General features: G+C 42.6%; 1 protein-coding gene across 2 annotated transcripts in view; it reads right to left on the bottom strand.

The window, feature by feature from the left end:
• MAML2 (mastermind like transcriptional coactivator 2) overlaps positions 1-15,225 on the bottom strand; it is a 209,331-nt gene that overhangs the window by 56,488 nt on the left and 137,618 nt on the right. For both annotated transcript variants that reach the window (XR_010356466.1, XM_064409459.1), the window contains exon 2: positions 7,366-8,814. Coding sequence is in view for 1 of the 2 variants with exons in the window: in XM_064409459.1 (XP_064265529.1) it covers positions 7,366-8,814 (1,449 nt within the window). In the remaining variant the exon portion in view is untranslated. The remainder of the gene's footprint in view (positions 1-7,365; positions 8,815-15,225) is intronic.

Here is a 15,225-nt window from a genome sequence, read left to right as displayed (position 1 = left end):
GGTGGGGAAGGACTTCTTGCCCCTTTCTGAAGCTTCTAGTCTTTAGATCAGCTCTTCCATCCTGTGAAACCTCACATAAGAGAATCCAAAGCCTCTGTCCTCCCTTTCTATTGACATATTGCCACATAACTCAATGTGAGAAAGCAAGTTTCAGTCTGCACACATCTTTCAGGCAGAGCAGCAGAGCTGGGCTCATGGGTGCTCAGACTCTTCTCCAGAGAGGTTATTCCCCACCATGTGCCTCGCTCGGGTACTCTGAGAGAGCCTTCCTCACTGGTTACACAGGAGGCTTAGGGGGTTCACACAAAATAGGTATCTGGTATGAAAGAGAGGGATAAATATCCCTCCTTTTACTCAATTCTGGTGCTTTCTACTGATTCACTGTGTCTGGTTCAACTCCAGACTCTGTCAGAGGATCTTTCTGCAATGGTAAGCATATCCAACAGCTCCAGCGGATTGATTGTAACAGCTTTGAATAACATCTTCCTTCTTTAATTTTTTCCCCAAATACACAAGAATATATAAAATATACAGTAAGATTTCCTTCATCTCAAGGTTTGGCTGGCTTGCTTATTTAGATTATAAATTCTTCAGGGCAAAACCTGTCTCTTACACTGTGTGTGTACATTACCCGAAACAGGCATGCAGCAAATGAAACAGGCAGATGGTTCTGGAATAGTTCTGTTGGAGCATCTGGCTGATTTTCTGGAACAGCATCACATTCAAATGGTAAACTCACCCGTGAAAACTCACATTAAAAGAACATTACTAGGTCTGTTGCTATATTAGCAACAGTCATTTGTGGCCTGGGGCAGGTCTCCACCATAAAAACACCAGCAGTAAAAGTGGCTGAGTGGAGGAATAAATTTTTGCCATTAAAATATTCCTTCATTTTGAACCCCTAGAGAGACAAATTACTGGGACTAAGCACTCTTGAGCACTTCGGGGAATTAAAATAATAGGAAGACTCTAGGGAGAACTGGGGCTTGTTAATTTTTTTTTTTTTTTTTGTTCCTTGACTTCTTGAGGTATTCATAAATTGCCTGCAAACAAGTAAAAACTTACAGGAAAGGGTTTTTCACCATGCCAGCTCCAAATGGTTGTGGAATTATATTGTTTTTCCAGGCTGCCTTTCCAATATCCCTGCAGGAAGTTGACTCAGGGCTTGACTCTGGCCTCAGATGCACGCACAGCAGTAGCAGGAATCCTCACTGCAACCAGGTGAGAAGTCCTGGTGGACACCATAACTTTATGGACAAGTCCACAGATCAAGATAAACTAACTAGCTCCTTAGCGGAGAACCAGACCTGAAGCATCCTTGGCCCCTTTTCTTCTGGTCAGCATGCCATCTTCACAGTTCCTTATCTCAGACTTGTCCTGTTACACTTCCTTTCCAGTTAATCTAATAAGCACAAACTCATGTCCTGTTTTTGATGATGATTCCTCACTTTACGCTACCACCCTGGGCCTGTAAACTGTAATCTCACCCACCAGCACTGTGGATCTTCTCAGTTGCCATTTATTCCTTGCAGCCATCCTCATCTTCTATGTACACACTCAGTACCTTGGCTGTCCTTCCCTAGCCCATGCCTTCCAGGTGGTGGTGGAGTATAATCAGAGGGCTGAAGCAGCTAACAACCTTACTGTACCCTCCGTCTCCAACAGAGAGAGATGTTCCCCCCACATCCAAGACAAGTGACTGAGTTATGAAGGGTCTCTTGGATCACTGGAGTTCTCAAACCAAGATGTTGAGACCTGCAGGTAGGGAGAAGTTCATATCTATCAAATTCTTTCCATAATACCCATCTTATCTTTGAGCTTACAGAAGTCAGATCAATACTATGCCTTTGAAACAGGTACCATTTTTAATCTGAGTTTATACAGGTCTTCATGGAATTTTGCCCTCTCAGTGGAGCTCCCAGGCACTTTCACAATGTTAATAGGTAATGAATGAGACTTCAAGTGTGCTGACATTAGTGAAGAACTCATCTAGGGAAGCTCAATTATGTTTTTCATTTGTACCTTCATGGAAGTAGCTTCAAAAAGCCATTCAAAAGAGATGTCAGAAACTGTCTCATGTACCTTCCAAATCCCCCAACCAAGAAGCCTTTGACCATGGATGATAACCTACAATTCTTCCAGTGTAAATGCTTCATGGAACCTTATGGAACTTGGAGTGTCCCTGAAACTTTGAATTACAATATCCTCAGGGACTGACTGTCCACAGTGGGACTGTGTATGTATTTTGTTTAGCAAACTGAGCATGAATGATATAAAGCACCACCAAGAAAACTGTCCATAATGACAATACAGGAACTTATGACATTTTCCCTCTGGTTTCATGCTCATAAATCTGCTATGACCCTGCAATTGATGGTGGTTACTGGGACATACTCAAGTTTTTATCCAGAATATTTAATTCAGAAGTCCTTGTACGAGGGAATGTGATCAAAATGGAGCTATCAAGAAAAGCTGTCATCCAAATATTATTTTTATAGAGAGCTTTGAGAGAAAGGTCACATTGTTATTTTCTTGCACTATGGAACAGTTTCTATTATTACAGATTCCAAACGCCTGGAATCGTTGTCATTTATGATCTAAGTCAAATTCAAGTCCTGGTTTGTACCCATTACCAAAAGCTACTCTAGGTTTTCTCTCCTCATTTCACAAACATTTGTAAAATACTTGCTTCACGCTTGAAAAGAGAGAGGTTGCCTTACCAAAATGTATTCTTCTTTTCTTCCATAGTAGTAAACACAGAGGTTTAGGAAAATACTCTTTTAATAAAGAAGACACATTTTCTTTGAGAAATTTCAGGGGCTAAATTAGAAATATAAGTTTACTACTCAGTAGTGAATGGCAATAAGAGATTTTTTATATCTGCACTTTCAAAAAAGACATTAGTTCTTTTGGTCCTGGAGCTTCTTCCTCACATAACACTCTAAATAACTGAAAGTTTAACATATACTTTTTAGTGAATCCCCATGGTCCCCATCCTTTAAAAAAAAAAAAAAAAAAAAAAAGGTCATATCCTGCTTCTAACTATGCTACTGTGAGTTCAGTTACACACTCCTGAAAATAAATGAAATTTCCCTGGGATTACACTGGAGAAAATGAGAGGAGAATCTGTTTCAGGATCTCTGCAGAGCTGCCAGGTTAGTTGAAATACCAAGTCTGTCCCTTGGAGATATTTCAAATGATGAATGCATATTAAGCTGTGGGCATTGGAAGGGCTGGTGTAATGGAATGGTTTGCAAGGGGTGGGGGGGTCACATCAGCACCTGGAGCTCCCCTGTGGTGGCACATCCCTTGGTGCAGTGATCCCATAGGGAAAACATGCTAGGAGCTGGTACTGGAGAAGGACTGCTCAGTGTTCAGTAGGAAGGAAGACTGGTTGGACAAAAAAGGAGCCTGTTAAGATGTGGTAAAGATGTTAAGATCTGGTAAAGAAAATGATCTAAGGTGTGCTCCAATTAGGACAAGTAAGGACAAATACCACCTTAAACTGTGACTAAGCACAGTTCTTGGGTTATTGAAAAAGAGTGTAGAGACATGAAAAAGGAGAAGGTGATCCCATCCTCAAAGCAATTCTTAAAGAACCAGGACTAACAAGGCCCTGAGTTTTCCACAAGCAAACGCTCTTTTGGGTTGTGTCTACATTGATGTATCGAGAGCCTTAAAAATATGGACCACTGGTTGTTCATGTAAAGTGGGGGGTGAAGCTCTCACGATCCCTTGTGCTATCCTTGCCTCCAAAGCCAAGACTAAATAGGACACATGCCCACACGTAGCAGATGGAGTGGCCTTGCTCTCTTAGTGTTCCTGTTCTCATGAGCTCAGCCTTCTATTCTCCCTTCCCTTGAGCAAATGAAGTTGAATAAAAACAATTGGAGAAAAATTCAACTTGAAATCCTGAGTTTAATTTGGCTTTAGGTCAAAACCAGAAGGGGATGAATAATATTTTATTTAGTAGATACAAGCTTTTTTTGTTGTTGTTGTTGTGTTTTTTTTTTTTCCTTGGGTCTTTTTGTTTTGTTTTTATTTTTTTACTTCCTCACAGAAAAGTAATAGATCTTATTCAACAAATATAATAGCTGATCAAAAACTTTGAAAATGTGTGAGGAATTTCTTGGACATTTCTTAAAAACATCAAGTCTTCAGTTAAAAAATCTTAGAGTCTTACTTCAGATCTCTCACTGACTAGACTACATTCCTCCAAAAGGGTAAAGTTAGACTTCTGTCCAGGTCCAGTTACAGATTTTCAGCTGAGGCTCCATAGAAGTATCACAAACCTGATTAAACCTGTATAGAATTTGGAGCTTCTAAGTATTTTCTGAACAAAGAGAGTGTTGAATTTCTATGAGTTTTTTCATGACTATGTGTATGTTGCATTCAGATAGACAACAAAAAGGAATCTTTCCCATAACAATGGAGAATAAAGGAGAGAGGCAAACAAACCCTTCATTCAGATCAACCTTCCAGGAAACCAAGATGATTTCCATCATTTTTATGACTTTTCCCTAGAGGCAAAAGACATCTAATTAGCAAATCCCTCTGTAAGTTTGTTTCAATTGACACAAAGGGAATGTGACAAGCAGAGAAATTATAGGCCTTACATTTCCAGTTAACCAGTTTGGACTGATAAAACCAAGCTCAGATGGTTTTTGGGGATCTTAAAGCTTGGGGAGCAAAAAATCGAGAGGGAGGGCTAGTTCTGCTAAAAATCTGAACTTACAGTGTTCCAGTCAGTGATTTCTGATGGCAGTGTCACAGCAGTCCTTTGTGAATGTGTCCTCACATTACCAGCTACAAAGCATTGCAGTGAGTTGTGACATGGTCCTATAGTGATCTGAGGAGGAGTTGAATGATACCAAGCAAAATCAAATCTTGATTCCTCAAGCAGAAATAGAGCATGAGTAAAATAAATATTAATCATGAAGTTAATTAGTAAATGCTGGTAATTAATCATGCATTACTTTTAATGATGTGTAGAAATACTCAGAGGTGGGAGATGATCCTTCAGAAAAACAGGCTGTGCAGTCTAAATGAGGTAATGTCCCCATTGCTAAAATCAGCAGCAGTCGACCCACAAGGTCGCTTTGACCTTTGTTGTCTTTACTGGAAGATAATACTAGCAGTGTCTCCTCCCCCTCCAATTTAATATCTAGATTTATGTGACAAGCAGACCCTGTCCAAGGGGTTGGTGGGTTCTTGCAGCAGTGCAGGCAGATGCTAAAGGGTCTACAGGACTCATAAATACTGCCAGGTAAACAGTTACATTCAAACCTTTTAAAATTCCTGTAATTCATGGACCAATTATATTTCTAAGTATTGTTCCAGCAACCACAAAATACTCTAATTGAGAGAGACATAACTGATGTTCTGAACTTCATCAGCACTTTGGAACAACTGTTAGGGATCTCTAAAAAAAAGCAGTTATCTCTCTAGAGCATAGAAAAACCAGCATCCTTACTGCAAAAGCCCTGTAATCTGTATCTAAAAAGCTTCCAAGCTCCTCAACTGTGCTGTGGGTCAGGTAGCCACATCTTGCAGAAACAGCTGTGGGAGGTGGCAGATGACAAGAAACATTGGAAAATTAGTTGGCAAAAAGAAATCTGTGATGATAGGCAAAATCCCTTCCTTGGTGTGATATCTAAAGTTAGGCACTCAGCAAAGTTCACTTAGGAGAAGCTTCCTAAACCAAAGATCTTGTGGCCACACAGGTGAGAAATCCTGCTATATTCATGGTAAATCTTGCAAGTACTACTAGGGCCAAGTCCCATCTGGTTGGCTGGCCTCCCTGAGCAGCAGCCCAAGAGCAAGTAGGTAACATTAGCTCAAGCAGAGCTGCTCTCATGTTTTTATGCCTCTCCAGAATGTGACCATACAATTTTTTTTCAGAAAAACAGTAGTGTTTGCAGAAGTCTTGCCTGTCTCCCCGTGATGACAGATTGCTGGAAGGTTCATGATGGCTGAATGAAGGAACTGTTAAAATTCATCTGTCTGCCAGTCTATTAAGAGAATGGGGAAATGCACCTAGAGAAGAGAGCACACAGTGGCTCAAGAAGAACAGCTTTCAGACACCTCCCATAAAACAGCAAAACAGTGTTAGCATCCTGCAAATGCTCATTCTACAGCATCTTTCAACAAAGCAATTTCTCACACCTGCCCAAAGGTTTCACCTGGTACCTCTTGCTACGGTTGGGGTAAGTGGTGATTAGTTGCTCAGGAAATTTAAATGAGTTAAAAGGAGAAAGGTGTGCAGACATACAACTATATTTACTCTTTTTAAAGCATCAGCCTGTTCATCCAGTTTGGTGAAGAAACTCCAGCTTGCAAGGATTCATTCACAGTGCTGCTTTCTGGGAGTCCATGGAAAACTTAGGCTTTCATTTTTAAGTAGATTTTTATAGCTTTTTTTCACATCTACAAATGATCTCCACACCTATACTGCAATTCCATATCTTCAAATATGCTGAAATGAAATCCACCTAAACTACTCAGAGTTGCCTAAACATTCCAAGGTCAAATATGTTTTACTTGTTTTGCACCTGGTTTCCAGACTCTGAGGTACAGCAAGTTTGCACATTCTCACTTTGATTGGCAGGTTTGAAACTTGGGATCTGAGACCTGGGTGCACAGGGACTTGGCATAGCACAACTACGCTAAAACAGCAGATCTTGTCAGGGTACTGTCTCATGATAACACAGTGGGAGCTGGCTACATGGAATATAATTGCAGACATATCTGTGGCAACCTTCTCCTTCATCTCTCAGCATGTATTTTATCCATAGAATATTCCCAAAAGTGTGATGGGTGTTTAGAAAGCTCACAGATAAATCTCAGTTTTTCTTGCCAAAGTGATAGCAAATGTGCAAACAGTATTTTTTGTCATATCAGTCAAAAGATATCTAAAAACAGAATTTCATAACCCTGCCTCCCTGAGAAAAATCATGGCATAAAAATTAACATTGTAAAGCACGTTATCTAAGATAATATAGGAATTCATTAAAATTTTGACTTTTGATACAGCCTAAATTTTTGTAAACCAGAAAATACACTTGCATCTGCCCTATTATCTCACCTTTCTGACAAGTACCTACATAACACATAGCAGTGACATATTCATTCCATTGCATGAAGAGAAAAGTGTTATGAGCATGTACTTCTTGAAATTCTTCTACATGTGCATCCATGATACACCTGAATAGGTGCTAAATGTGCCATCACCAGCTCTGCAGAAGTGCATGCTGAGAGGGTCATTAAGTGCCACTAGGACACATCTCCTGCAGGCCAGGCTAGAAAAGCCTTTTTATTACTTGGACCAGAATGATTCTGTAACAAAGAAGGAGGAATTTGTCTTACCTGTCTGTGCTGCTGAGAGACCGGATACTGCAAACCTGAGATTTGCTGGCTTTGCTGCATTTTCTGAAGCATCATTTTTTGCTGCATTGCTAGGGTTACATTAGGTGGCCTCTGGAGAGACTGGTTTGGGAGAGGCTGAGCAGTTTGTGGCTGCGGCTGTTGTTGCTGCTGTTGCTGTGGCTGCTGCACGGGAGCTGAACCCTGTGCCTGCTGGGTGTAGTGCAGAAGGGCAGGCTTGTTTTGGGAACCCAAAACTGAAGGCATCTGCTGGTTTGTTTGCTCTGAGTTAAAGTGAAACAAAGGCTTTGTGTTGCCATGATGCTGCTCTAGAGGTGGCTGAGCACTGTTGATAAAGTTTCTGTTGAGGTCCTGAGGCTTCTGTTGCATGATTATGTCCATGGGATTGCTCTGGGGAGTGGTTGGTTTATAAACATAGTTGTTCATCCCTTTTGTCTGGTTTCCATTCACTGGCACCCCAAGCATTGCTGAGCTCTGTGGGCTGAACTGCTGCTGGCGAAAAGAGGGACTGGGGATTTTCTCTTGCACGAAGGGTCCAGGGGAAGGTCCTGATGGAGACAGAGTGGACCAGTTGGCTGTCTGGTTCTGCTGCTGCTGTTGCTGCTGAATCAAGGCATGCTGCTGCCGATTGGCTGCGATCTGTTTGAGCTGCTGTGCATGAGACACATCTGGCCAGTTAGGCAATGGCCGAGTGGACGCAGAAGAAACCTGCGACACCTGTGTTTGAGGCACCGAGGGGATGGGTGAAGAGGCAGACATGGCAGTGGAAGCCATGGTGAAGGCTGGACCTGTAGAAGAAGGCCTCATCTGTGGGGAGCCCACAGGAGCCTGATTCATGCCTGCTGCATACTCACTTTTTATCACCATCTTATCCATCTGCAGAGATCTCACAGGGCCCCTCTGGTTCTGCTGCCCAAGGTCAATGTTGAATGGCTCATCTTGTTTTATCGTGGCATTTATCATATTCTCTAGCTCAACATCACTCATTGGTGGCACCGATATGTTAGTCAGTTCATTAAACAATTCCTGAAGCTCAAGATCCATCATTTGGTCCCACGAGTCTTCCCCATATCTGTTAGGAAACATGTTCTCATGGGATGTCTGGCCATCTAAGTGTTTGCTGCAGGACATGGTTTCTCCTGGTTCTTTCTTTACCTCTTTCAAAGTCATATTGAACATGTCATTCCCACTAGCATGGGTATTGTTTGCTAGGCTGCTGGCCTTTCTTTGTGTTCCTTGCCCCACAGTCATAGTTCCTGACATTGACTGGCTTTGGCAATTGTTAACATGTTGTCCACCTTGTCCCACTGGGATATTGTCACCCACTCTTATCCTCTTAATGTCAAGGAAAGAGCTCTCTGAAACACCATTGGGTCTTTTGTTGACAGGTGACAGATTTACCACCAACTTTCTCTTCAAGGAGCCTTGAAGCTGAAAGAAGCAGAGACAAAAAAAAAATCATTAGATGAATAACAAAGAAATATTGTAATTGCTTGAAAGGCAACAGGCAGGTCAGCATTGCTTAGTTCAGAAAGCTCCTCTGGGTTTTTTTTTGTCAATGAAGTTGTGCAGAACTGTAAGCAAATAGGCTTTAAGTGGTGAACCTCCCTGCCATCTCCACCCTTGCCATCAGCATTTTTTGAGCACTGCTGCCTCTTGTTCATCACAGACCCACCCCTCCCCTCACAGGGGTGATGAGGGAGGGAGGTAGTCAGAGCTGTAGTTGGTAAAGCCCCTTTGCTCCAGATCTACTCTAATCTAGCTGTGACAGACAGATCTAAAGTATTTTAGACAACAGAGACAAATGCAGTCATGAAATCTGCCCTTGTGTCTATATGGTGGTGCAGGTTTTCATTCTCCCAATTTTGGCATATGATCAAAAAAGCCATTTTTGACACCTGTAGAGTCCAAAAGTCCTTGAACACATTATAATGACACACACAAGATCAAGGCATCCTTGGCTCATGTAGGTTTACACTGGCCAGACATGTGTATAATTAAAAATGCTAGATATTAACTTGTTGAAAACTGAGAATGAGTTCACTGGAGCCATGTCAGGTTATGTCAGCCAAGGGTCTGGCCCCTGATGTTCTTACTGTCAGATTATTTCCCAAATGTTAATACATTAAGTCCTTATTGTTTATGTCCTGAAACATCTCTTATAAAACATACAGTCCACTCAACACTGCTCTGAGAGTTGTTACTCTGTTTTCTTTTCCTTGGATATTTACAGTGATACTTCCATTTGCTTGCCAGCCCTGTGGGCCTACTGAAGGAAAAGAGGTTCATGGCTCTGTCTGATAGTAGATCTGCCTGATCTACTCATCTGCTGTGGCTGTACACACAAATTCCCACCCTGTGCACAGAAAATAGAGATGTCAGTCCCATGAGCTTAAAAGGCTGGACTTGGTACATATGCCCTCAGATAAGATGCAGATGCCCTCAAGAGGAGTTGCTTTGAACACAATTCATAAAAGAACAGATCACTTTAAAACAAGGGCTGTCCTATATTTAGCCCTTGCATTTGATCTTAGAGGTCTTTTCCAACCTTAATGATTCTGTGATTCCATGACCAAAGGGGCACACAGCAAGCAGTGTGCACATGCAGCCCTTGCAGAGCCAGCACACATTGTCCCTGTTTCAGCCACGAGCAATGCCAGGAAAATAAGCAGTGAAACACAGCTCATCTTCTGCCTTTCTGCACTTGGGCAGAGGCACAATGACCCTGGAGGCATCAGGACAATCCCATCTGAGAAATACCTGTGTGTGCCAGTGAGAAAATAATGCCTGTACAAACTGTGATACCTTGGGAGGCTGCAATGGGCACAGAGAACTGAGAACTCTAATTTTCCAGTTAAGTGAGGAAGAATGATTTATGACATCTTCCAGTCACATTATTTTCATCATGCTGTTTCATGTACAGAAGTCCATGGGCACACAATACTCTATTGTGGCCTCTATGCCCCTCAGTTTCAGGCGTAACTGTAGGTAAAAGCTCTTCCCAGATGTGAAAAATTTTATTCTGCTGTGAATATCAATTAATTGCTTGAAAATAATTTAACTGAGAAATATGTATTTCCTCCAAACCCACATATTCTTCCATTGCATCATCAGGTCACTGAGTTTAGCCCTTGAAAACAAAGTTTGTAACTTCTCTTTCTGACACTGAAAATCCCATTTCATACTTCAAGTTAAATTTCCAGCTTTTAAATCACAGATTCATGTTTTCATAGGGACAAACATGTTGATGCCTACTTGTATAAGTCTACAGACTGTGTGCATGCAAGAGTAACTAATTGTCACTAGGTGTCCTTCACTGGGGAGAGGTTTTGGTGGTCAGTGCAAAGAGTACAGACTGTCTTGGACTAGCATGTTCCTTCTGACACATGAGTCACTGTACTTTCCTTTTGGAACAAAAAAAAAGGTAAGTTGCACTTCCTTTTACCATCATCTTTGCTGTCAGTGTGTTTATTAGAAACCATGCTCGTACACTCAAATTAATCTTCCTGGGAAATGGGGAAGTCCACAGGTCATCAGAATACATGACTTGGCAGCACATTTTGCTTTCAGATGTGTAGCTGACAGAAAGGCTGAACAGAGTACATCTGCATATGTATATGTTTTATGTGGTTAATATGACTTTCTGAGTTAATTTGGGTCTGCTTGACATTTTGAAGCAGAGGGAGCTGTTTAAAAAACTCCACATTTTCAGGGCACCTGCACCAATCTTTCTGACACATGTAAAAATGCAGGTGTTACATTGTGCTGTGTGTAGTATCTGCTTTTCTCCTGCATTTGAAGTAGCTTCTAGCAGATAGCAGGGTGAGGTGGATGAGTTGGGAAGTGGTTTGCCCCACACAGTTCAGCAGCAGAGCCAGGCAGGTCTCCAGACAGATCCCTTAACCAAGCACCCCCTCCCTTAGCATGGCCTGGAGGACTCCTGGTTTCATTACATCTGCCTACCCAAAAGGGGACTGTACATTTCTAAAGAACAACAAGTGGTAACTCATTACATCTCCCCAAAACCTTGCACACATAACCCTTGGAATGCTGACAGCACCATCAGTCAATAGATGTCCACACCTTAAAGCAGAAATGAGAGCAAATGAGGCTGCAAAGGTGTAGGGAACTGAGGGGACTTCACTGAGGCTGCTACAAAGGTCCTGATTTCAACATCCCCCCATGTATTCAGGATATGGAGGGAGAGGGCATGGGAAGGATGTGAGCAGCCCACGGGATGAAGTCCCCTCTACCTCCTGCACTGAGCTATTACCAATTATATGTCAGGGAGGGGCTTCAGGGGACTGGTCTGTGTTTGCTCAGGAAGATGAGCAGCATCCATCACAAGCCTCTCTGAACACTGCCTTTTGTGGGGCACTGCTGCCCCAGCATTATGCCTGGTTTGTTTTCAGAAGGGAAAGGACCTGGGTAACATCACTGAAATATTTGCATTTTTCTAGCAATCATGTTTTTTGATTACTGACTAGAAGTCAGTACTCAAGCCATTTTTACTTAAATGAAGCACAGACTCTTTAGAAGGAAAAAAACCCAAAAAACCAAAACAAACCAAAAGCAACTCGCCAGATTTCAGGCTCCATCTCTTTCAATTTGCAAGCTAGGATTGATTTGGGTCAGTAAACATAAAGCAAAAGTTCCTATAACATACACAGGCACATTCCTCAGATCAAAGAGGCTTGTGATTACACATCTCAAACTGCTTGAACTGTGTAATACTGAAAGGCCCTGTGATGGGAAACGAGTGACATGACAGTAAGTGGGAGAAGAGGAAGCCTCCATGCCCAGCTCCATCCCACAGGTAGGTGGGCAGCACTGGATGAACCATCACAGAGCACAGGCATTTCCTGGCAGCATGTGTTACTGTGAGACCTTTTGCTGAGCAGGCTCTGGTGAGTCAGCGTGAGGTCATGCACTTACAGCAAGGCAGTGCTGCATGATTGATCTTCTGAAGTTAAAACTCAGCCTCTGGAGATCATTTCTGTGAGACAGCCCAGTGCTGTTCCTGGACAAAATGCTTGGGGACAGCAGAGGGCAAACTCTAGAGATTACTCGATCTAAATGACTTGGTGTGATACCCTGTCCTGTGCAGAGGGACATATATAATATTTATAAGTTTTATATTTAAAACTTTTTCAGAGTCTTAAAGAAATTTAAGAGAGGCAGCTTTTTTCTGACACCAGGCCAAATCAGCAGGAAATCCACTGAACTAATAATTAGGGATCATCAAATCCTGGTACCAAATAATTTCTCTTAGAAAAACAAAAAGGTTTTTGCCTCACCTATCTTTTGGGTGAATTTTTTTTTTTTTTCTAAATGTAAAACTAGAGGATTTTGCTGACTTTTTTTTCCTGGCTCATTTTTTTCCCCAGAAAATGGAAAAAAAAAAGTTTTGGTTCAAAAGTACAACTTGTCAATGAGAAATTTTAGAGATTCTTTTCTCCAAAATATCCCATATTGAACAATATTTTTATCACATCATTGATGCAGTTCTGATATTACTCATGTGTATTCACTTTATATTTCTTTCCACTATATCTATCTGATATAGTCAAGAAAAGAATTGTCTGTGTCAGCAGGAAATAATACAGTCTATCAGGTTTCTCTTTCAATGAAAATCTTATTTTTTTGTGCATTTCATACAGATTCTGCAGCTGGACTTCCTTTAGAAATTGCTCTTTATGTCATTTAACACCATGTAGGCAGGAGCACAGTGCTCGACAGAACTCCTAGACTAACCATCCAGCACCTTGAGTTTCACAGCTCTCAGGACAAGGAAAACACAAGCTGTCCCTCTGACTTGCCCAAGTAACTCCACAGTGTGGATGCAGATCAAGCATTTGTACAGAGATGTAAGTACCATATCAGACTGTCATTTTGAAATGTTTATAGCTGGACATTTAAGACTGGGCCAAAACACCAAAATACCCCAAGGAAACTACAGAGAAAATACCACAGTTTAATAGCCTTAAGTCCCCACTAAGCCTTTTAGTGGAGGACATAAAAGGAAGAATCCTCCCACCTTTGTTCTCCCAACTCCCACAATTTCCTACAAAGTTTTGCAGTGCTCTTACATTGTGTGGTGGAACAACAGGGATGGAACTCCCAAGGTGCTACTGACTGAAACCCCACACTGTGAAGCAGGCAGTGTGGCAGTGTTAGCAGTTTCTGTGGAACGATACCTCTGATGATAGAAAAAGCAGCTCTGGATTTTGGGCTTTTAATGTAGAAGCAGCAAACAAATCCACCTTAAAACGTCCAATTTGGATTACCTAGACTTTCTCACAGTATGTGCCGACTGCACTGGAAACAATGGCTACACTGTAAACAAAATACTCCAGGTAGTTGGGGAAGCAAAAGGGTAAAGGAATTACAGGAAAAATATGAAAAATACTCAATGAAAACTGGGGGGGAAAACTCCTTTCAAAGGAGGAAAAGATGCTGAAAAATACTTATTTATGCAGTGAAAGCACCTTTGCATTGCAGGGCTGGACCTAGCAAGCCACCCTTGAGGCTTAGAGCCTGATTCAGAATGACATCAACTCTCAAGTTTAAAATAGTGGTTGGCAGTGTTTACTGCCAGCAGTATCACCTCCTGTGGTGTTCAGAGCTGTGCCAAGCTGGGGAGCACCTTTCCAGGCAGGGACCAGGGCACACCAGTGCAGAGCCTCCCTGTAGCAGGAATCTCCCAGCATGCAGGAGGACCAGATGCCTCTCTCCTTTTTTTCTTACCCCTTCAGCCAGCCAGGACGGTGGTGGTGACACACATCATGGCCAGCTTCGAAGCCACAGGGGCACCCTGGGGCTGACACAGGGATGACGAGGGGCCATCTCTGAGATGCCATCTCTGGGGCCACCACAACAACTACCGCCACAATCACACAGGCACCCTCAAGGCCCATTTCTGACTACAGACTCAGTTTTGAGGGTCCCCATTGCCACTATTTCTACACATCTGAAATCCGCTGGCTCTGATTGTTTCCCCTCCTTCCCACACCCAGGAGAATCAGGTTCACCCTGATGTCACTCCTGAAAATCTGAGAAGTGTGATCCTCTTCTGAGAACCTCCTCCCAGCCCTTCTGCTCTTCACTTTCTCTGCACTGCTCAAGTACATTTATTTTTAATCTTTTGTCTTCAGCTGCAGCATCTACCTGACATGGCTGAAGATGCAAGCATGAGAGTAGTCTTCAGAGAGATTTTAGCAGTCTGAGTTTACAAAGTCCAATCTGCTGGATGATACTGATCTTGTAAACACCATTAAATTTTTTTGTGCAGGACTGAGTGACAAAGTGGAGGCCTGAGCACTGTGCACAGTGGAGAGCAGCCTGAGAGCTGGCGTGTCCTCACAGCACCATGGCTAGGACAAGGTGGCTCCTCCATGGGTGCAAAGAGCTGTGCAGGGGTAGCAGAAGCTGTTTCTTTCTCCAGTCAGGTTGCAGAGGCTCAGCTCCAGGTGTCCTTTGCCACCCACCCCGTGTTCATAAGAAGGGGACCAACTGTTCTCTCTGAGCCTGAGGAGGAGGAGGCACAGGTGCTTTCAGCCCCACACTGTTGGTGAGCACGGCAGCTTGAGACAGCACTCTTGCACTCTGTCTCACTCCCCTCCTATTTAGCTAACCAGCTTCAGGGACACTTGGATGACCAGGGTTTACTGCTGTGAGAATTTTGCTCTACCCATCCCAAAGCTCCCCACTGCCCATGCCTGTCCTTCTGATCCAGGTGTCCACACAGACCTCTTGCAGTGGTCTCTGACTCTGGCTGATCCTTAGATGTAAGCACCACTGGCAATAATAAAGCTGACTGAGAGGCAACACAATTTTCCTCCC

Source organism: Passer domesticus, chromosome 2, assembly GCF_036417665.1.
Source record: "Passer domesticus isolate bPasDom1 chromosome 2, bPasDom1.hap1, whole genome shotgun sequence".
Lineage (NCBI taxonomy): Eukaryota > Metazoa > Chordata > Aves > Passeriformes > Passeridae > Passer > Passer domesticus.
Note: the sequence above shows the minus strand (reverse complement) of the source record. Positions and strands in the feature narration are given on the sequence as shown.